This window comes from Salvelinus alpinus, chromosome 10 (assembly GCF_045679555.1).
Source record: "Salvelinus alpinus chromosome 10, SLU_Salpinus.1, whole genome shotgun sequence".
NCBI classification, from domain to species: domain Eukaryota; kingdom Metazoa; phylum Chordata; class Actinopteri; order Salmoniformes; family Salmonidae; genus Salvelinus; species Salvelinus alpinus.
The window spans coordinates 4,329,825-4,351,708 of record NC_092095.1 but is presented as its reverse complement, the minus strand read 5'-3'; the positions used below and the strand labels follow the sequence as shown (position 1 = coordinate 4,351,708).

The 21,884-nt window shown below is 51.3% G+C and overlaps 2 protein-coding genes across 2 annotated transcripts in view; both read right to left on the bottom strand.

The window, feature by feature from the left end:
- The window catches only part of zbtb47b (zinc finger and BTB domain containing 47b), a 95,002-nt gene extending 84,136 nt beyond the window's left edge, over positions 1-10,866 (bottom strand). Inside the window, 1 exon segment of the mRNA XM_071327929.1 lies at positions 10,692-10,866. Coding sequence (XP_071184030.1) covers positions 10,692-10,694 — 3 coding nt within the window. The 5' untranslated portion in view covers positions 10,695-10,866.
- Positions 10,867-18,343: 7,477 nt separating this feature from the next.
- On the bottom strand, positions 18,344-20,763 carry LOC139531412 (uncharacterized). Its single transcript, XM_071327861.1, has 2 exons — positions 20,412-20,763; positions 18,344-20,265 (listed from the first exon to the last, which is right to left on the bottom strand). The coding sequence occupies exons 1-2, from the start codon at positions 20,761-20,763 to the stop codon at positions 18,344-18,346; spliced, it is 2,274 nt and encodes a 757-aa protein (XP_071183962.1).
- Positions 20,764-21,884: the final 1,121 nt, after the last annotated feature.

Here is a 21,884-nt window from a genome sequence, read left to right as displayed (position 1 = left end):
CTTGCACCAGGCTAATGACACCAGGGCTAACACAGTGCTTGCACCAGGCTAATGGCACCAGGACTAACACAGTGCTTGCACCAGGCTAATGGCACCAGGACTAATACAGTGCTTGCACCAGGCTAATGGCACCAGGACTAACACAGTGCAAGCACCAGGGCTAATGGCACCAGGACTAACACAGTGCAAGCACCAGGGCTAATGGCACCAGACCTAACACAGTGCTTGCACCAGGATAATGGCACCAGGACTAACACAGTGCTTGCACCAGGCTAATGGCACCAGGACTAACACAGTGCTTGCACCAGGCTAATGGCACCAGGACTAACACAGTGCTTGCACCAGGCTAACGACACCAGAACTAACACAGTGCTTGCACCAGGGCTAATGGCACCAGGACTAACACAGTGCTTGCACCAGGCTAATGGCACCAGGACTAACACAGTGCTTGCACCAGGCTAATGGCTAACGGCACCAGAGCTAACACAGTGCTTGCACCAGGCTAATGGCAAACGGCACCAGGGAGAGGAGGTTAACACAGTGCTAGTGTAACGGATGTGAAATGGCTAGCTAGTTAGCGGTGGTGCGCGCTAATGGCGTTTCAATCGGTTACGTCACTCGCTTTGAGACCTTGAGGTAGTGGTTCCCCTTGCTCTGCAGGGGCTGCGGCTTTTGTGGAGCGATGGGTAACGATGCTTCGTGGTTGACTGTTGTTGATGTGTGCAGAGGGTCCCTGGTTCGCGCCCGGGTCGGGGCGAGGGGACGGACTAAAGCTATACTGTTACACTCGGACCAAGCTAACAGAACCAGGCTAATGGCTAACGGTACAAGGGAGGGCAGGCTAACACAGTGCTAGGACCAGGCTAACAGCACAAAGACAGGCTAATGGCACCAGGGAGAGGAGGTTAACATAGTGCTAGGACCAGGCTAACAGCACAAAGACAGGCTAATGGCACCAAGGAGGGCAGGTTAACACAGTGCTAGGGGGTGACCTTGATAATTTATTGTTAAAACTAGAGGCTGCCTGTATCTTTAACTTAAAGACCCTTGCTCCCTTCGGTCTCAACGTAGACTTTGATCTGAAGCCATTCTTGTGATTATTGTGACTTTGCCATTGTAATTGTTTGTAAGCTTGTGTAGTCTAAAATTAATCTATGATCGTATGCTATCCATTTGTTTTTTGTATGCTGTTCTTTGTATGCCATTTTAATATTGGACAATTAACCAATGATATTTAGGCCACTCTTGTCCATGATTACAGACACCTGTGTGTCTTTTGACACTATATAAACGAGTCATCCCGAAGCGTTTGTGATCATACCCTGATGAAGACAGCTTGGCTGTCGAAACGTTGGATATTACATGTTTGCATCTGAGCTCCTAGAGTGTGCAGCTCTCCTTTATTTTTAAGTTTTCTACTCCGCTAGCCAGCACCTCGCCTAAATAGCTGTGCGTTTCTTTTTCTTCTAGATAACACAGTGCTAGGACCAGGCTAACAGCACCAGGACAGGCTAATGGCACCAGGGAGGGCAGGCTAACACAGTGCTCGGACCAGGCTAACAGCACCAGTACAGGCTAATGGCACCAGGAAGGGCAGGCTAACACAGTGCTCGGACCAGGCTAACAGCACCAGTACAGGCTAATGGCACCAGGAAGGGCAGGCTAACACAGTGCTAGGACCAGGCTAACAGCACCAGGACAGGCTAATGGCACCAAGGAGGGAGGGCTAACAACACCAAGGAGGGAGGGCTAACAGCACCAGGACAGGCTAATGGCACCAAGGAGGGAGGGCTAACAACACCAAGGAGGGAGGGCTAACAACACCGAGGAGGGAGGGCTAACAACACCGAGGAGGGAGGGCTAACAGCACCGAGGAGGGAGGGCTAACAACACCGAGGAGGGAGGGCTAACAACACCGAGGAGGGAGGGCTAACAACACCGAGGAGGGAGGGCTAACAACACCGAGGAGGGAGGACTAACAACACCGAGGAGGGAGGGCTAACAACACCGAGGAGGGAGGGCTAACGGCACCGAGGAGGGAGGGCTAACAACACCAAGGAGGGAGGGAGGGCTAACAACACCAAGGAGGGAGGGAGGGCTAACAGCACCAAGGAGGGAGGGAGAGCTAACAGCACCAAGGAGGGAGGGAGAGCTAACAGCACCGAGGAGGGAGGGCTAACAACACCGAGGAGGGAGGGCTAACAACACCAAGGAGGGAGGGCTAACAACACCAAGGAGGGAGGGCTAACAACACCAAGGAGGGAGGACTAACAACACCGAGGAGGGAGGGCTAACGGCACCGAGGAGGGAGGGCTAACAACACCAAGGAGGGAGGGAGGGCTAACAACACCAAGGAGGGAGGGAGGGCTAACAACACCAAGGAGGGAGGGAGGGCTAACAACACCAAGGAGGGAGGGAGGGCTAACAACACCAAGGAGGGAGGGAGGGCTAACAACACCAAGGAGGGAGGGAGGGCTAACAACACCAAGGAGGGAGGGAGGGCTAACAACACCAAGGAGGGAGGGAGGGCTAACAACACCAAGGAGGGAGGGAGGGCTAACAACACCAAGGAGGGAGGGCTAACAACACCAAGGAGGGAGGGCTAACAACACCAAGGAGGGAGGGCTAACAACACCAAGGAGGGAGGGCTAACAACACCAAGGAGGGAGGGCTAACAACACCAAGGAGGGAGGGCTAACAGCACCAAGGAGGGAGGGCTAACGGCACCTAGGAGGGAGGGCTAACAGCACCAAGGAGGGAGGGAGGGCTAACAACACCGAGGAGGGAGGGCTAACGGCACCAAGGAGGGAGGGCTAACAACACCAAGGAGGGAGGGCTAACAACACCAAGGAGGGAGGGCTAACAACACCAAGGAGGGAGGGCTAACGGCACCAAGGAGGGAGGGCTAACGGCACCAAGGAGGGAGGGCTAACAACACCAAGGAGGGAGGGCTAACAACACCAAGGAGGGAGGGCTAACAACACCAAGGAGGGAGGACTAACAACACCAAGGAGGGAGGGCTAACGGCACCAAGGAGGGAGGGCTAACAGCACCGAGAAGGGAGGGCTAACAACACCAAGGAGGGAGGGCTAACAGCACCGAGGAGGGAGGGCTAACAGCACCGAGGAGGGAGGGCTAACAACACCAAGGAGGGAGGGCTAACAACACCAAGGAGGGAGGGCTAACAACACCAAGGAGGGAGGGCTAACAACACCAAGGAGGGAGGACTAACAACACCAAGGAGGGAGGACTAACAACACCGAAGAGGGAGGGCTAACAACACCAAGGAGGGAGGGAGGGCTAACAACACCAAGGAGGGAGGGAGGGCTAACAACACCAAGGAGGGAGGGAGGGCTAACAACACCAAGGAGGGAGGGAGGGCTAACAACACCAAGGAGGGAGGGCTAACAACACCGAGGAGGGAGGGCTAACAACACCGAGGAGGGAGGGCTAACAACACCAAGGAGGGAGGGAGGGCTAACAACACCGAGGAGGGAGGACTAACAACACCGAGGAGGGAGGGCTAACAACACCGAGGAGGGAGGGCTAACGGCACCGAGGAGGGAGGGCTAACAACACCAAGGAGGGAGGGAGGGCTAACAACACCAAGGAGGGAGGGAGGGCTAACAGCACCAAGGAGGGAGGGAGAGCTAACAGCACCAAGGAGGGAGGGAGAGCTAACAGCACCGAGGAGGGAGGGCTAACAACACCGAGGAGGGAGGGCTAACAACACCAAGGAGGGAGGGCTAACAACACCAAGGAGGGAGGGCTAACAACACCAAGGAGGGAGGACTAACAACACCGAGGAGGGAGGGCTAACAACACCGAGGAGGGAGGGCTAACGGCACCGAGGAGGGAGGGCTAACAACACCAAGGAGGGAGGGAGGGCTAACAACACCAAGGAGGGAGGGAGGGCTAACAACACCAAGGAGGGAGGGAGGGCTAACAACACCAAGGAGGGAGGGAGGGCTAACAACACCAAGGAGGGAGGGAGGGCTAACAACACCAAGGAGGGAGGGAGGGCTAACAACACCAAGGAGGGAGGGAGGGCTAACAACACCAAGGAGGGAGGGAGGGCTAACAACACCAAGGAGGGAGGGAGGGCTAACAACACCAAGGAGGGAGGGCTAACAACACCAAGGAGGGAGGGAGGGCTAACAACACCAAGGAGGGAGGGCTAACAACACCAAGGAGGGAGGGCTAACAACACCAAGGAGGGAGGGCTAACAACACCAAGGAGGGAGGGCTAACAACACCAAGGAGGGAGGGCTAACAGCACCAAGGAGGGAGGGCTAACGGCACCTAGGAGGGAGGGCTAACAGCACCAAGGAGGGAGGGAGGGCTAACAACACCGAGGAGGGAGGGCTAACGGCACCAAGGAGGGAGGGCTAACGGCACCAAGGAGGGAGGGCTAACAACACCAAGGAGGGAGGGCTAACAACACCAAGGAGGGAGGGCTAACAACACCAAGGAGGGAGGGCTAACGGCACCAAGGAGGGAGGGCTAACGGCACCAAGGAGGGAGGGCTAACAACACCAAGGAGGGAGGGCTAACAACACCAAGGAGGGAGGGCTAACAACACCAAGGAGGGAGGACTAACAACACCAAGGAGGGAGGGCTAACGGCACCAAGGAGGGAGGGCTAACAGCACCGAGAAGGGAGGGCTAACAACACCAAGGAGGGAGGGCTAACAGCACCGAGAGGGAGGGCTAACAACACCAAGGAGGGAGGGCTAACAACACCAAGGAGGGAGGGCTAACAACACCAAGGAGGGAGGGCTAACAACACCAAGGAGGGAGGACTAACAACACCAAGGAGGGAGGACTAACAACACCGAAGAGGGAGGGCTAACAACACCAAGGAGGGAGGGAGGGCTAACAACACCAAGGAGGGAGGGAGGGCTAACAACACCAAGGAGGGAGGGAGGGCTAACAACACCAAGGAGGGAGGGAGGGCTAACAACACCAAGGAGGGAGGGCTAACAACACCGAGGAGGGAGGGCTAACAACACCGAGGAGGGAGGGCTAACAACACCAAGGAGGGAGGGAGGGCTAACAACACCGAGGAGGGAGGGCTAACGGCACCAAGGAGGGAGGGCTAACGGCACCAAGGAGGGAGGGCTAACGGCACCAAGGAGGGAGGGCTAACGGCACCAAGGAGGGAGGGCTAACAACACCAAGGAGGGAGGGCTAACAACACCAAGGAGGGAGGGCTAACAACACCAAGGAGGGAGGGCTAACAACACCAAGGAGGGAGGGCTAACAACACCAAGGAGGGAGGGCTAACAACACCAAGGAGGGAGGGCTAACAACACCAGGGAGGGAGGACTAACAACACCAGGGAGGGAGGACTAACAACACCAAGGAGGGAGGGAGGGCTAACAGCACCGAGGAGGGAGGGCTAACAGCACCGAGGAGGGAGGGCTAACAGCACCGAGGAGGGAGGGAGGGCTAACAGCACCGAGGAGGGAGGGAGGGCTAACAGCACCGAGGAGGGAGGGAGGGCTAACAACACCAAGGCGGGAGGGAGGGCTAACAACACCAAGGCGGGAGGGAGGGCTAACAACACCAAGGAGGGAGGGAGGGCTAACAACACCAAGGAGGGAGGGCTAACAACACCAAGGAGGGAGGGCTAACAACACCAAGGAGGGAGGGCTAACAACACCAAGGAGGGAGGGCTAACAACACCAAGGAGGGAGGGCTAACAACACCAAGGAGGGAGGGCTAACAACACCAAGGAGGGAGGGCTAACAACACCAAGGAGGGAGGGCTAACAACACCAAGGAGGGAGGGCTAACAACACCAAGGAGGGAGGGCTAACGGCACCTAGGAGGGAGGGCTAACAACACCGAGGAGGGAGGGCTAACAACACCAAGGAGGGAGGGAGGGCTAACAACACCAAGGAGGGAGGGAGGGCTAACAACACCAAGGAGGGAGGGCTAACAACACCAAGGAGGGAGGGCTAACAACACCAAGGAGGGAGGGCTAACAACACCAAGGAGGGAGGGCTAACAGCACCAAGGAGGGGGGCTAACGGCACCAAGGAGGGAGGGCTAACAACACCAAGGAGGGAGGGCTAACAACACCAAGGAGGGAGGGCTAACAACACCAAGGAGGGAGGGCTAACAACACCAAGGAGGGAGGGCTAACAACACCAAGGAGGGAGGGCTAACGGCACCAAGGAGGGAGGGCTAACATCACCAGGGAGGGAGGGCTAACAACACCAAGGAGGGAGGGCTAACAACACCAAGGAGGGAGGGCTAACAACACCAGGGAGGGAGGACTAACAACACCAGGGAGGGAGGACTAACAACACCAGGGAGGGAGGACTAACAACACCAGGGAGGGAGGACTAACAACACCAAGGAGGGAGGGAGGGCTAACAGCACCGAGGAGGGAGGGCTAACAGCACCGAGGAGGGAGGGCTAACAGCACCGAGGAGGGAGGGCTAACAGCACCGAGGAGGGAGGGCTAACAGCACCGAGGAGGGAGGGCTAACAGCACCAAGGAGGGAGGGCTAACAACACCAAGGAGGGAGGGCTAACAACACCAAGGAGGGAGGGCTAACAACACCAAGGAGGGAGGGCTAACAACACCAAGGAGGGAGGGCTAACAACACCAAGGAGGGAGGGCTAACAACACCAAGGAGGGAGGGCTAACAACACCAAGGAGGGAGGGCTAACAGCACCAAGGAGGGAGGGCTAACAGCACCAAGGAGGGAGGGCTAACAGCACCAAGGAGGGAGGGCTAACAGCACCAAGGAGGGAGGGCTAACAACACCAAGGAGGGAGGGCTAACAACACCAAGGAGGGAGGGCTAACAACACCAAGGAGGGAGGGCTAACAACACCGAGGAGGGAGGGCTAACAACACCGAGGAGGGAGGGCTAACAGCACCGAGGAGGGAGGGCTAACAACACCGAGGAGGGAGGGCTAACAACACCAAGGAGGGAGGGCTAACAACACCGAGGAGGGAGGGCTAACAACACCGAGGAGGGAGGGCTAACAACACCGAGGAGGGAGGGCTAACAACACCGAGGAGGGAGGGCTAACAACACCAAGGAGGGAGGGCTAACAGCACCAAGGAGGGAGGGCTAACAGCACCAAGGAGGGAGGGCTAACAGCACCTAGGAGGGAGCGCTAACAGGACCGAGGAGGGAGGGCTAACAACACCGAGGAGGGAGGGCTAACAACACCGAGGAGGGAGGGCTAACAACACCAAGGAGGGAGGGCTAACAACACCGAGGAGGGAGGGCTAACAACACCGAGGAGGGAGGGCTAACAACACCGAGGAGGGAGGGCTAACAACACCAAGGAGGGAGGGCTAACAACACCAAGGAGGGAGGGCTAACAACACCGAGGAGGGAGGGCTAACAACACCAAGGAGGGAGGGCTAACAACACCAAGGAGGGAGGGCTAACAGCACCAAGGAGGGAGGGCTAACAGCACCAAGGAGGGAGGGCTAACAGCACCAAGGAGGGAGGGCTAACAGCACCGAGGAGGGAGGGCTACCAGCACCAAGGAGGGAGGGCTACCAGCACCGAGGAGGGAGGGCTAACAGCACCGAGGAGGGAGGGCTAACAGCACCGAGGAGGGAGGGCTAACAACACCGAGGAGGGAGGGCTAACAACACCGAGGAGGGAGGGAGGGCTAACAACACCAAGGAGGGAGGGCTAACAGCACCAAGGAGGGAGGGAGGGCTAACAGCACCAAGGAGGGAGGGAGAGCTAACAGCACCAAGGAGGGAGGGCTAACAGCACCAAGGAGGGAGGGCTAACAACACCAAGGAGGGAGGGCTAACGGCACCAAGGAGGGAGGGCTAACGGCACCAAGGAGGGAGGGCTAACGACACCAAGGAGGGAGGGCTAACAACACCAAGGAGGGAGGGCTAACAGCACCAAGGAGGGAGCACGGGCTAACCCCGTTGACCTGACCCAGATATTATCCAGCAGAGCCTCCCTCCACATCCAGATGTGATGCACCATGGGATTATCAACTCCACTGCTGTCTCCCTCCACCTCTCTACACACAAAGCCACATGCTGCTCTAATGAGGCATCCCAACATGACCCCGCAGTCCATCTACCCTGGTCTGTCTGCACGAGCACAGCTCTCTCTATCTCTGTGTTAATCTCTCTTTCTCTCTCTCCCTGTTTATCTCGCTCTCCCTGCCTCTCTTTCCTTTCTCTCCCCCTTTCCCCCCCTCGCTCTCCCTTGCCTCTCGCTCTCTCACTGCCTCTCACTCTCTCACCCTGCCAACCCTCTCACCCTGCCTCTCCCTCTCTGCTCTCTCTCTCTCTCTCTCTCACTCTGCTCTCTCTCTCTCACCCTGCCTATCCATCTCTGCTCTCTCACCCTGCCTATCCCTCTCTGCTCTCTCTCACCCTGCCTCTCCCTCTCTGCTCTCTCTCACCCTGCCTATCCCTCTCTGCTCTCTCTCACCCTGCCTAGCCCTCTCTGACTCTGCTCTCTCTCACCCTGCCTATCCCTCTCTGCTCTCTCTCTCTCTCACCCTGCCTATCCCTCTCTCACCCTGCCTATCCCTCTCTGCTCTCTCTCACCCTGCCTATCCCTCTCTGCTCTCTCTCTCTCACCCTGCCTATCCCTCTCTGCTCTCTCTCACCCTGCCTATCCCTCTCTGCTCTCTCTCACCCTGCCTATCCCTCTCTGCTCTCTCTCACCCTGCCTATCCCTCTCTGCTCTCTCACCCTGCCTATCCCTCTCTGCTCTCTCTCACCCTGCCTCTCCCTCTCTGATCTCTCACCCTGCCTATCCCTCTCTGCTCTCTCTCACCCTGCCTATCCCTCTCTGCTCTCTCTCACCCTGCCTCTCCCTCTCTGCTCTCTCACCCTGCCTCTCCCTCTCTGCTCTCTCACCCTGCCTCTCCCTCTCTGCTCTCTCACCCTGCCTCTCCCTCTCTGCTCTCTCACCCTGCCTATCCCTCTCTGCTCTCTCACCCTGCCTCTCCCTCTCTGCTCTCTCACCATGCCTATCCCTCTCTGCTCTCTCTCTCTCACCCTGCCTATCCCTCTCTGCTCTCTCTCACCCTGCCTATCCCTCTCTGCTCTCTCTCACCCTGCCTATCCCTCTCTGCTCTCTCTCACCCTGCCTATCCCTCTCTGCTCTCTCTCACCCTGCCTATCCCTCTCTGCTCTCTCTCACCCTGCCTATCCCTCTCTGCTCTCTCTCTCTCACCCTGCCTCTCCCTCTCTCTCTCTCACCCTGCCTATCCCTCTCTGCTCTCTCTCACCCTGCCTCTCCCTCTTATCACATTCTCTCAGGGTCTTCAGCTGAAATCAAGGGTAATAAAAGCAACATAGGGTTGCTTCTTATGTGACTTATGGTTTGACTAGTATATACATATTTCAATTAGGTTAATTACGATATTATTATGAGACATATTTATCTCTATCTGACCCCTCAGACATTAGAATATAGTCATTTAAAACTTCAATGATGACCAACTTCAGCATACTACTCCAACATATAAAATATGCACTGGTGCGAACAAACTATTGCAAAACAACTGTATGAAATATCGACTATTTGATCTCAGAAAGGAAAGAATTTCAGGGCCTGGCAGAATCCAACTAGCGCTCACAGTCTTGCGTTAGAATTAGACGTTCATCCATGTTTTGCAAACATCACATTTTTGAAGTTGTTGCTAAAATCAAAATGTTGAATTGTTTAAGGTTAAATGATTAAATCAGAATGTTTAACGTTAGGGTTAAGTATTGCATTAATACCGACATCTTAAGGTTAGGCATTAGCTACGAATTAAGGTAAGGTAAGGGTTAAGGTTTGGGCTAGGTTTAAAAAAAAAAATCTCTAAAACAACTTTTTATCATCTGCAATCCCAAACCACAACACACTAGCAAAACCAAATCCTATTAGAAGGTTAAAGCGTTCACTGTTGCCCCTAGTGTCCGGTTTCTACGTCATCTCCCAACATCTCTCCGACACGGAAGGACGTCGAATACTGACTTGGATCACCGTGACCTGGCTGGCAGAATCAGTGATCTTGCATTTTAAGCAAATCTGTGATATTTGTGACCGTGGCGAGAGGAGGAGAAGGATGGGGTTTGGGGTGGGCAGTGTCTCAAGGCTGTAACATTAAGCTTTATGCTAATTTATCAGGGACAGCCAGTACGCAGCTGTCTTGTATTGAAGTTCAGACGAGAATCACCGGCAACTTACAGAGACCACAATGTTACCATGTCATAACCTACTGACAGCGCGTTTAGCTACATTGTTGCTGTATTGTTTACTGTAGGCTGCTGGTGTATGTAATATAAATGATGAAGTAAACGTGTTTTAATACAGACAGATGTTTTTTTTTTTCCATAGTGGCCCGTTAGTTTCACTCTCCCCGTATGTAAATATTCACCCGTCACGATCTGATCCTTGCCGAGACATCCCGATATTAAAGAATTTAACTCTTTCTATGCAACAATGTAGCTATCGTAGCCATTACATTATTGTAACAGCTCCAAATGTCAACTTGAGTTCCATGCAAGTTGCAAACTTTACCACGAAGAAGTAAATGCAAGAAGTAGCATAAATGACAAATGATGCAACAAACATTGTGGGACAGAACTAGTGTAAGGCAAGTTATCAGCCTAGCTAAGTAGCTCAAATGTGGAAGAGATCAAGAAGGGACCAAAAAAATTATACAAACGCAGCGCTCTACTGTACCATTTTGATCCGAGGTTTCGAGGCAAAAAGGAGTCCCAATATAACTCCTTATGCATCGACTTCCGTTGGCCATGAAAATGTTCGTTGGATTTTCACATTTCTTCAGTTTCTTCTTCTCCTCAATCTTTTTTCGCCTTCCTAGCATTCAGACAGACAAAAATGCAGAGGCTGCTTTTGCAGAAGGAATTGGTGATTGGAGCTCAGGGATCATATGGGCTTTTTGTCAGAAGTTTTAAAGGGACACGGCACTGTATTAAACACACATTCAAACCTACCGATTTTTTTTCTTCTTCTGGGTTTTAAATGTGTGGTTAGTAAATTACGGGTCTGTCAATGCAGACCACTAATCAGCAGAAAAACATAAGCCCGTGTCTTCAAAAGGTGCGCTTCTGAGGCGGGAATGGCATAATGCAGACTGACACGGTTGAATTATAAACTGGTCAAATGTTGTAATGTTGCTAGTTTACTGTAGCCTACAGTACAGCACTGCTTCCATACAGAGTGGAACATCCTGTGGAATAGGGTGGTAGAGATTTGTTTTACTTTCACAGTTTTTATTGACTTATGACTGAGCAACAACTGTGATAAAGAACTGCTTGTTGAGAGAGAGACAGAGACAGAGATAGAGACAGACAGAGAGACAGAGACAGAGACAGACACAGAGACAGAGACAGACAGAGAGAGAGAGAGACAGAGAGAGCGAGAGAGAGACAGAGACACAGCGAGAGAACAAAGAAACCATTGAACCTGATAAATTGCATCTCAGGTTGCCAGTCATCAGTGAGACCCCTGAAAGCAGCCAAGACCCCCTGAAGGCATTCAATGTATCAGTGAGACCCCTGAAGGTATTCAGTGTATCAGCCCTGAAGGTATTCAGTGTATCAGTGAGGCCCCTGAAGGTATTCAGTCTATCAGCCCTGAAGGTATTCAGTGTATCAGCCCTGAAGGTATTCAGTGTATCAGTGAGGCCCCTGAAGGTATTCAGTGTATCAGCCCTGAAGGTATTCAGTGTATCAGTGAGGCCCCTGAAGGTATTCAGTGTATCAGCCCTGAAGGTATTCAGTGTATCAGTGAGGCCCCTGAAGGTATTCAGTGTATCAGTGAGACCCCTGAAGGTATTCAGTGTATCAGTGAGGCCCCTGAAGGTATTCAGTGTATCAGTGAGGCCCCTGAAGGTATTCAGTGTATCAGTGAGACCCCTGAAGGTATTCAGTGTATCAGTGAGGCCCCTGAAGGTATTCAGTGTATCAGTGAGACCCCTGAAGGTATTCAGTGTATCAGTGAGACCCCTGAAGGTATTCAGTGTATCAGTGAGGCCCCTGAAGGTATTCAGTGTATCAGCCCTGAAGGTATTCAGTGTATCAGTGAGACCCCTGAAGGTATTCAGTGTATCAGCCCTGAAGGTATTCAGTGTATCAGTGAGACCCCTGAAGGTATTCAGTGTATCAATGAGGCCCCTGAAGGTATTCAGTGTATCAGTGAGGCCCCTGAAGGTATTCAGTGTATCAGTGAGACCCCTGAAGGTATTCAGTGTATCAATGAGGCCCTTGAAGTCAGCCAAGGACACAACCAGACAGTCTTTTAAAGGTGCACTATACAGAAACCGCCCCACCATTTCCTGGTTGCTAATATTCTAATAGATCTCCTGATGTCAGTTTGTGACAAAACAAGCAGACTATACAATCTAAACCACAGAGAATCATTGTACCATCTAAACCACAGAAAATCATTGTACCATCTAAACCACAGAGAATCATTGTACCATCTAAACCACAGAGAATCATTATACCGTCTAAACCACAGAGAATCATTATACCATCTAAACCACAGATAATCATTGTACCATCTAAACCACAGAGAATCATTATACAATCTAAACCACAGAGAATCATTATACCGTCTAAACCACAGAGAATCATTATACCATCTAAACCACAGAGAATCATTATACCATCTAAACCACAGAGAATCATTATACCATCTAAACCACAGAGAATCATTATACCATCTAATCCACAGAGAATCATTATTTACATTTACATTTTAGTCATTTAGCAGACGCTCTTATCCAGAGCGACTTACAGTAGAGTGCATACATTTGATTACATTTTTACATACTGAGACAAGGATATCCCTACTGGCCAAGAGCAGACGCTCTTATCCAGAGCGACTTACAGTAGAGTGCATACATTTTGCATACATTATACAATCTAAACCACAGAGAATCATTATACCATCTAAACCACAGAGAATCATTGAAATATATTTTCAACAACCCAAAATATTGTATTTTCAGCTTTTTGAAGATGGTTCACAAAACTGAAAGTAAAAGAGGCAAAAACCAAACTTAAGAATGAGAAGCATAGAAATAGCACATAGAACATATTTACCACTTCTTAGACTTGTTTTCAATGAGAATGACAGATCTATAACTCACATTTCTATGTGAATTTGGTCAGTTCGCCCAAAAAGTTAGATATTGCAGCTTTAACTGCATAATATAGAGCCCAGCCATGCAGCTTAAAGAGGTGATACAGGGGTCTGCTAATATATAGAGCCCAGCCATGCAGCTTAAAGAGGTGATACAGGGGTCTGCTAATATATAGAGCCCAGCCATGCAGCTTAAAGAGGTGATACAGGGGTCTGCTAATATATAGAGCCCAGCCATGCAGCTTAAAGAGGTGATACAGGGGTCTGCTAATATATAGAGCCCAGCCATGCAGCTTAAAGAGGTGATACAGGGGTCTGCTAATATATAGAGCCCAGCCATGCAGCTTAAAGAGGTGATACAGGGGTCTGCTAATATATAGAGCCCAGCCATGCAGCTTAAAGAGGTGATACAGGGGTCTGCTAATATATAGAGCCCAGCCATGCAGCTTAAAGAGGTGATACAGGGGTCTGCTAATATATAGAGCCCAGCCATGCAGCTTAAAGAGGTGATACAGGGGTCTGCTAATATATAGAGCCCAGCCATGCAGCTTAAAGAGGTGATACAGGGGTCTGCTAATATATAGAGCCCAGCCATGCAGCTTAAAGAGGTGATACAGGGGTCTGCTAATATATAGAGCCCAGCCATGCAGCTTAAAGAGGTGATACAGGGGTCTGCTAATATATAGAGCCCAGCCATGCAGCTTAAAGAGGTGATACAGGGGTCTGCTAATATATAGAGCCCAGCCATGCAGCTTAAAGAGGTGATACAGGGTCTGCTAATATATAGAGCCCAGCCATGCAGCTTAAAGAGGTGATACAGGGGTCTGCTAATATATAGAGCCCAGCCATGCAGCTTAAAGAGGTGATACAGGGGTCTGCTAATATATAGAGCCCAGCCATGCAGCTTAAAGAGGTGATACAGGGGTCTGCTAATATATAGAGCCCAGCCATGCAGCTTAAAGAGGTGATACAGGGGTCTGCTAATATATAGAGCCCAGCCATGCAGCTTAAAGAGGTGATACAGGGGTCTGCTAATATATAGAGCCCAGCCATGCAGCTTAAAGAGGTGATACAGGGGTCTGCTAATATATAGAGCCCAGCCATGCAGCTTAAAGAGGTGATACAGGGGTCTGCTAATATATAGAGCCCAGCCATGCAGCTTAAAGAGGTGATACAGGGGTCTGCTAATATATAGAGCCCAGCCATGCAGCTTAAAGAGGTGATACAGGGGTCTGCTAATATATAGAGCCCAGCCATGCAGCTTAAAGAGGTGATACAGGGGTCTGCTAATACAGTGTTTCCCGAGGCCCCCGTTGGATGAACATTTTGGTTTTTGCTTGATGATGAGTTTCTTTATTTGAATCAGCTGTGTAGTGCTAGGGCAAAAATCTAAACATGCACCCAGGAGGGGCCCCAGGGTGTCATTTTCAGATTACCAGGACGCGCACTCACAGCATACGCTGACCAACTGGCAAGTGTCTTTTTCAACCTCTCCCTGACCCAATCTCTAATATCTCCATGTTTCAAGCAGACCACCATAGTCCCGGTGCCCACGAACGCCAAGGTAACCAGTCTAAATGACTACTGACCCGTAGCATTCACATCTGTAGCCATGAAATGCTTTGAAAGGCTGGTCATGGCTCACATCAATACTATCATCCCAGACACCCCAAACCCACTCCAATTCGCATACTGACCCAACAGATCCACAGATGACGCAATCTCTATTGCACTCCACACTGCCCTTTCCCAGCTGGACAACAGGAACACCTATGTGAGAACGCTGTTCATTGACTACAGCTTAGCGCTCATCACTGAGCTAAGGACCCTGGGACTAAACACCTCCCTCTGCAACTGGATCCTAGACTTCCTGACGGGCCGCTCCCAGGTGGTAAGGGTAGGCAACAACACATCCACCGCGCTGACCCTCAATACGGGGGCCCCTCAGGGGTGCGTGCTTAGGCCCCTCCTGTACACCCTGTTCGCCCACGTCTGTGTGGCCGCACATGACTTCAACACCACCGTCATGCTGACAACACAACAGTGGTAGGCCTCATCACTGACAATGATGAGACAGCCTATAGGAAGGAGAACAGAGACCTGGAAGTGTGGTGCCAGAATAACAACCTCTCCCTCAACGTAACCAAGACTAAGAAGATGATTGTGGACTACAGGAAAAGGAGGACCGAGCACGCCCCCATTCTCATCGACGGAGCTGTAGTGGAGCAGGTTGAGAGCTTCAAGTTCAAGTTCCTTGGTGTCCACATCACCAACAAACTACCATGGTCCAAATACACCAAGACAGTCGTGAAGAGGGCACGACAACGCCTATTTCCTCTCAGGAGACTGAAAAGATTTGGCATGGGTCCTCAGATCCTCAAAAAGTACTACAGCTGCACCATCGAGAGCATCCTGACCGGTTGGATCACCGGCTGGTATTGCAACTGCTCGGCATCCAACCGGGAGGTGTTACAGAGGGTTGTGCAGCCCAGTATTTGTAATTATTAGGGATCCCCATTCCTGGGGTCCAAACACATTAAGGCACTTAACAAAATATAAAACATCTAACATTATATACATAGAGTGCATTTGGAAAGTATTCAGACTCCTTCACTATTTCCACATTTTGTTACGTTACAGCCTTATTCTAAAATATATATATTTTTCAAATCCTCAATCTACACACACTACACCATAATGAGAAAGCAAAACGTTTAAATTTTTTGCAAATTTATGACATAAAAAACTGAAACGTCACATTGAAATAAATATTCAGACTCTTTACTCAATACTTTGTTGAAGTACCTTTGGCAGTGATTACAGCCTCAAGTCTTCTTGGGTATGACGCTACAAGCTTGGCATACATGTATTTGGGGAGTTTCTCCCATTCTTCTTTGCAGATCCTCTCAAGCTCTGTCAGGTTGGATGGGGAGCGTCGCTGCACAGCTATTTCTAGGTCTCTCCAGAGATGTTCGATCAGGTTCAAGTCTGGGCTCTGACTGGGCTACTCAAGGACATTAAAAGACTAGTCTCAAAGCCACGCCTGCGTTGTCTTGGCTGTGTGCTTAGGATCATTGTCCTGTTGGAAGGTGAACCTTTGCCCAGTCTGAGGTCCTGAGCGCTCTGGAGCAGGTTTTCATCAAGTATCTCGCTGTACTTTGCTCCGTTCATCTTGCCCTCGATCCTGACTAGTCTCCCAGTCCATTCCACTGAAAAACATCCCCACAGCAAGATGCTGCCACCACAATGCTGCACCGTAGGGATGGTGCCAGGTTTCCTCCAGACGTGACGCTTGGCCTTCAGGCCAAAGAGTTCAATCTTGGTTTCATCAGACCAGACGATATTGTTTCTCATGGTCTGAGAGTCTTTAGGTGCCTTTTAGCAAATGCCAAGAGGGTTGTCCTGTGCCTTTTACTGACGAGTGGGTTCCGTCTAGCCACTCCAACATAAAGGCCTGGTTGGTGGAGTGCTGCAGAGATGGTTGTCCTTCTGGAAGGTTCTCCCATCTCCACAGATGATCTCTGGAGCCCTGTCAGAGCGACCATCTGGTTTTTGGTCACCTCCCTGACCAAGGTCCTTCTCCCCAGCTCTAGGAAGAGTCTTAGTAGTTCCAAACTTATTTAATTTAAGAATGATGGAGGTAACTGTGTTCTTGGGGACCTTCAATGCTGCAGACATTTTTTTGCTACCATTTCCCAGATCTGTCCCTCGACACAATGCTGTCTCGGAGCTCGACGGATAATTCCTTCGACCTCATGGCTTTGTTTTTGCTCTGACATGCACTGTCAACTGTTGGACCTTATATAGGCAGGTGTGTGGTTTTCCAAATCATGTCCAATCAATTGAATTTACCACAGGTGGACTCCAATCAAGTTGTAGAAACATCTCAAGGATGATCATTGGAAACAGGATGCACCTGAGCTCAATTTTGAATCACAAAGCAAAGGGTCTGAATGCTTATGTAAATAAGGTATTTTTTTAATAAACTTCCAAACATTCTTAAAAACTGTTTTGTCATTATGTGTCATTATGGGTATTTATTGTGTGTAGATTACTAAGTTAAAAAAAAATCAATTTTAGAATAAGGCTAAAATGGATCAGCCCTCAGAACAGCCTCAATTCGCTGGTCATGGACTCTACAAGGTGTCGAACGCGTTCCACAGGGATGCTGGTCCATGTTGACTCCACAGGGATGCTGGTCCATGTTGACTCCACAGGGATGCTGGCCCATGTTGACTCCACAGGGATGCTGGCCCATGTTGACTCCACAGGGATGCTGGCCCATGTTGACTCCACAGAGACGCTGGTCCATGTTGACTCCAATGCTTCCCACAGTTGTGTCATGTTGGTTGGATGTCCTTTGGGTGGTGGACCATTCTTGATACACACAGGAAACTGTTGAGTATGGAAAAAGCCAGCAGTTTTGCAGTCCTTGACACAAACCAGCACGCCTGGAACCTACTACCATACCTCGTTCAAAGGCACTTCAATATTTCATCGTGCCCATGAATGGAACACAGACACAATCCATGGCTCAATTGTCTCAAGGCTTAAAAATCCTTCTTTAACCTGTCTCCATCTACACTGATTGAAGTGGTTTTAACAAGCGACATCAATAAGGGATCATAGCTTTCACCCGGATTGACCAGGTCAGTCTAAGTCATGGAAAGAGCAGGTGTTCTTAATGTTTTGTCCTCTGTGTATATAGGGTTAAAGGGTGGTGCAATTTCCTTTTTTCCCGAATAAATGTATAATGTAACAATATGCAACAAACCGTCTAGTCTGCCAGAAAGACACAGGAAGAAGAAGAATACCCGACCAAGTGACCTCTCAACTCTGATCATGCTGTACCCTCTATGGGTCAGGCAATCCAGAAGGGGGAGAAGGGGAGGGGTCCACCAACACAGCTGATATAACCTAGAGGATTTAGAGAGGGGGAGGGAGAATGTTATTGAGACAATAAGGTAGTTAAAGAGACAGTGTTCAACAGGAATCTGTGTGCATGTCTGTGGCCTCACCTGGTGTTCACACTAAGTGGCTGCAGAGTACTGAAAAACATGCCCATTCACACGAACGCGAGGACAAACAACATAGCGTAGTTATATAGATATAAATAATGGAGTGTCTTACTATTCTCCATGGTCGGCCCTTTTGTCTATTATTTGAAGGTGGAAGGAGCCACAATTATACACCTGAGCCTGCTTAATGCACAACACAATCCATCAGTCAGATTGAATAAATATTGTGTCGGTGTGGGTTGTAGGGTGTGGGTTGTAGGGTGTGGGTTGTAGGGTGTGGGTTGTAGGTGTGGGTTGTAGGTGTGGGTTGTAGGTGTGGGTTGTAGGTGTGGGTTGTAGGTGTGGGTTGTAGGTGTGGGTTGTAGGTGTGGGTTGTGGGGTGTGGGTTGTAGGTGTGGGTTGTGGGTTGTAGAGTGTGGGTTGTAGGGTGTGGGTTGTAGGGTGTGGGTTGTAGGTGTGGGTTGTAGGTGTGGGTTGTAGGTGTGGGTTGTAGGTGTGGGTTGTAGGTGTGGGTTGTAGGTGTGGGTTGTAGGTGTGGGTTGTGGGGTGTGGGTTGTAGGTGTGGGTTGTGGGTTGTAGAGTGTGGGTTGTAGGGTGTGGGTTGTAGGGTGTGGGTTGTAGGTGTGGGTTGTAGGTGTGGGTTGTAGGTGTGGGTTGTAGGTGTGGGTTGTAGGTGTGGGTTGTAGGTGTGGGTTGTAGGTGTGGGTTGTAGGTGTGGGTTGTAGGTGTGGGTTGTAGGTGTGGGTTGTAGGGTGTGGGTTGTAGGTGTGGGTTGTAGGTGTGGGTTGTAGGGTGTGGGTTGTAGGGTGTGGGTTGTAGGTGTGGGTTGTAGGGTGTGGGTTGTAGGGTGTGGGTTGTAGGGTGTGGGTTGTAGGTGTGGGTTGTAGGGTGTGGGTTGTAGGGTGTGGGTTGTAGGGTGTGGGTTGTAGGTGTGGGTTGTAGGTGTGGGTTGTAGGTGTGGGTTGTAGGTGTGGGTTGTAGGTGTGGGTTGTAGGGTGTGGGTTGTAGGTGTGGGTTGTAGGTGTGGGTTGTAGGGTGTGGGTTGTAGGGTGTGGGTTGTAGGTGTGGGTTGTAGGTGTGGGTTGTAGGTGTGGGTTGTAGGTGTGGGTTGTAGGGTGTGGGTTGTAGGTGTGGGTTGTAGGTGTGGGTTGTAGGGTGTGGGTTGTAGGTGTGGGTTGTAGGGTGTGGGTTGTAGGGTGTGGGTTGTAGGGTGTGGGTTGTAGGTGTGGGTTGTAGGTGTGGGTTGTAGGTGTGTGTTGTAGGGTGTGGGTTGTGGGTGTGGGTTGTAGGGTGTGGGTTGTAGGGTGTGGGTTGTGGGGTGTGGGTTGTAGGGTGTGGGTTGTAGGTGTGGGTTGTAGGGTGTGGGTTGTAGGTGTGGGTTGTAGGTGTGGGTTGTAGGTGTGGGTTGTAGGGTGTGGGTTGTAGGGTGTGGGTTGTAGGTGTGGGTTGTAGGGTGTGGGTTGTAGGTGTGGGTTGTAGGGTGTGGGTTGTAGGGTGTGGGTTGTAGGGTGTGGGTTGTAGGTGTGGGTTGTAGGGTGTGGGTTGTAGGGTGTGGGTTGTAGGGTGTGGGTTGTAGGTGTGGGTTGTAGGTATGGGTTGTAGGTGTGTGTTGTAGGGTGTGGGTTGTGGGTGTGGGTTGTAGGGTGTGGGTTGTAGGGTGTGGGTTGTGGGGTGTGGGTTGTAGGGTGTGGGTTGTAGGTGTGGGTTGTAGGGTGTGGGTTGTGGGTTGTAGGGTGTGGGTTGTGGGTGTGGGTTGTAGGGTGTGGGTTGTAGGGTGTGGGTAGTAGGGTGTGGGTTGTGGGTGTGGGTTGTAGGGTGTGGGTTGTGGGTTGTAGAGTGTGGGTTGTAGGGTGTGGGTTGTAGGGTGTGGGTTGTGGGGTGTGGGTTGTAGGGTGTGGGTTGTGGGTGTGGGTTGTAGGGTGTGGGTTGTAGGGTGTGGGTTGTAGGGTGTGGGTTGTAGGGTGTGGGTTGTGGGGTGTGGGTTGTGGGGTGTGGGTTGTGGGTGTGGGTTGTAGGGTGTGGGTTGTAGGGTGTGGGTTGTAGGTGTGGGTTGTAGGGTGTGGGTTGTAGGGTGTGGGTTGTAGGGTGTGGGTTGTAGGGTGTGGGTTGTGGGAATATGGGTGACTCTTAAAAGAGCCTGTTTTGTTTTTGTGCAGACATCATGCGCTGTTGGCCCCCCATCCTGTTGGCCCCTCATCCTGTTGGCCCCCCATCCTGTTGGCCCCCCATCCTGTTGGCCCCCCTATCCTGTTGGCCCCCCTATCCTGTTGGCCCCTCATCCTGTTGGCCCCCCATCCTGTTGGCCCCCCATCCTGTTGGCCCCTCATCCTGTTGGCCCCCCATCCTGTTGGTCCCCCATCCTGTTGGTCCCCATCCTGTTGGCCCCCCATCCTGTTGGCCCCCCCATCCTGTTGGCCCCCATCCTGTTGGCCCCCATCCTGTTGGCCCCCATCCTGTTGGCCCCCCATCCTGTTGGCCCCCCATCCTGTTGGCCCCCATCCTGTTGGCCCCCCATCCTGTTGGCCCCCATCCTGTTGGCCCCCCATCCTGTTGGCCCCCATCCTGTTGGCCCCCCATCCTGTTGGCCCCTCATCCTGTTGGCCCCCATCTTGTTGGCCCCCCATCCTTGCAATATTCTGCAGAACAGCAAACCTCTCCTCTGGCACATGGTGGAGAGCTGCAGGTCCCCTCCTGGTCCTCGTGTCCGTCCAGGTAGCCTTTACACAAGCCTAAGCGTTAGCAGGGTGGACCCCAATGACTGGGCGGTAAATCTGCCACTGGGAATGCCGAAGTTGCACTCGATGGTCAGCCTGTCTCGGGAGAGGCGGTATTTAAAGACCCTGTTTTTAAATTTCTCCGGAGAGGAAAGGTCTCGTCTCCAGTGAAGACATGGGGCAGGGGTCTCCAGGCTTGCAGGACCACACGCTTGCCCTCCACTGATCCAAGACGATGAGGAAAGTTCCACTGTTCTTCAAAGGCAACAGTGATGGTGTTCCAGTCGTCCTTAGTTGAGACAGGCATGAATTCCCCCGTGATGTCCCACATGTCCCTGGTCACACTCCTGATGATCAACCCAACCGTGCCGTGCCCTAGACGGTAACTGTAGGCAATCGTTTTCAAGGAATCTCCAGTTACAAGGTATCTAAACATTGTCGACATTTACCTCGACATCGGTGCCCCCTGTATATAGCCCCGCTATTGTTATTTACTGCTGCTCTTGAATAATGTGTTATTCTTATCTCCTATTTTTATTTTTTATTTTCTTAAAACTTCACTGTTGGTTAAGGGCTTGTAAGTAAGGATTTCACTATAAGGTCTACTACACCTGTTGTATTCAGCATTTCACTGTCAGGTCTACTACACCTGTTGTATTCAGCATTTCACTGTGAGGTCTACTACACCTGTTGTATTCAGCATTTCACTGTGAGGTCTACTACACCTGTTGTATTCAGCATTTCACTGTGAGGTCTACTACACCTGTTGTATTCAGCATTTCACTGTGAGGTCTACTACACCTGTTGTATTCAGCATTTCACTGTGAGGTCTACTACACCTGTTGTATTCAGCATTTCACTGTGAGGTCTACTACACCTGTTGTATTCAGCATTTCACTGTGAGGTCTACTACACCTGTTGTATTCAGCGTTTCACTGTGAGGTCTACTACACCTGTTGTATTCAGCATTTCACTGTAAGGTCTACTACACCTGTTGTATTCAACATTTCACTGTGAGGTCTACTACACCT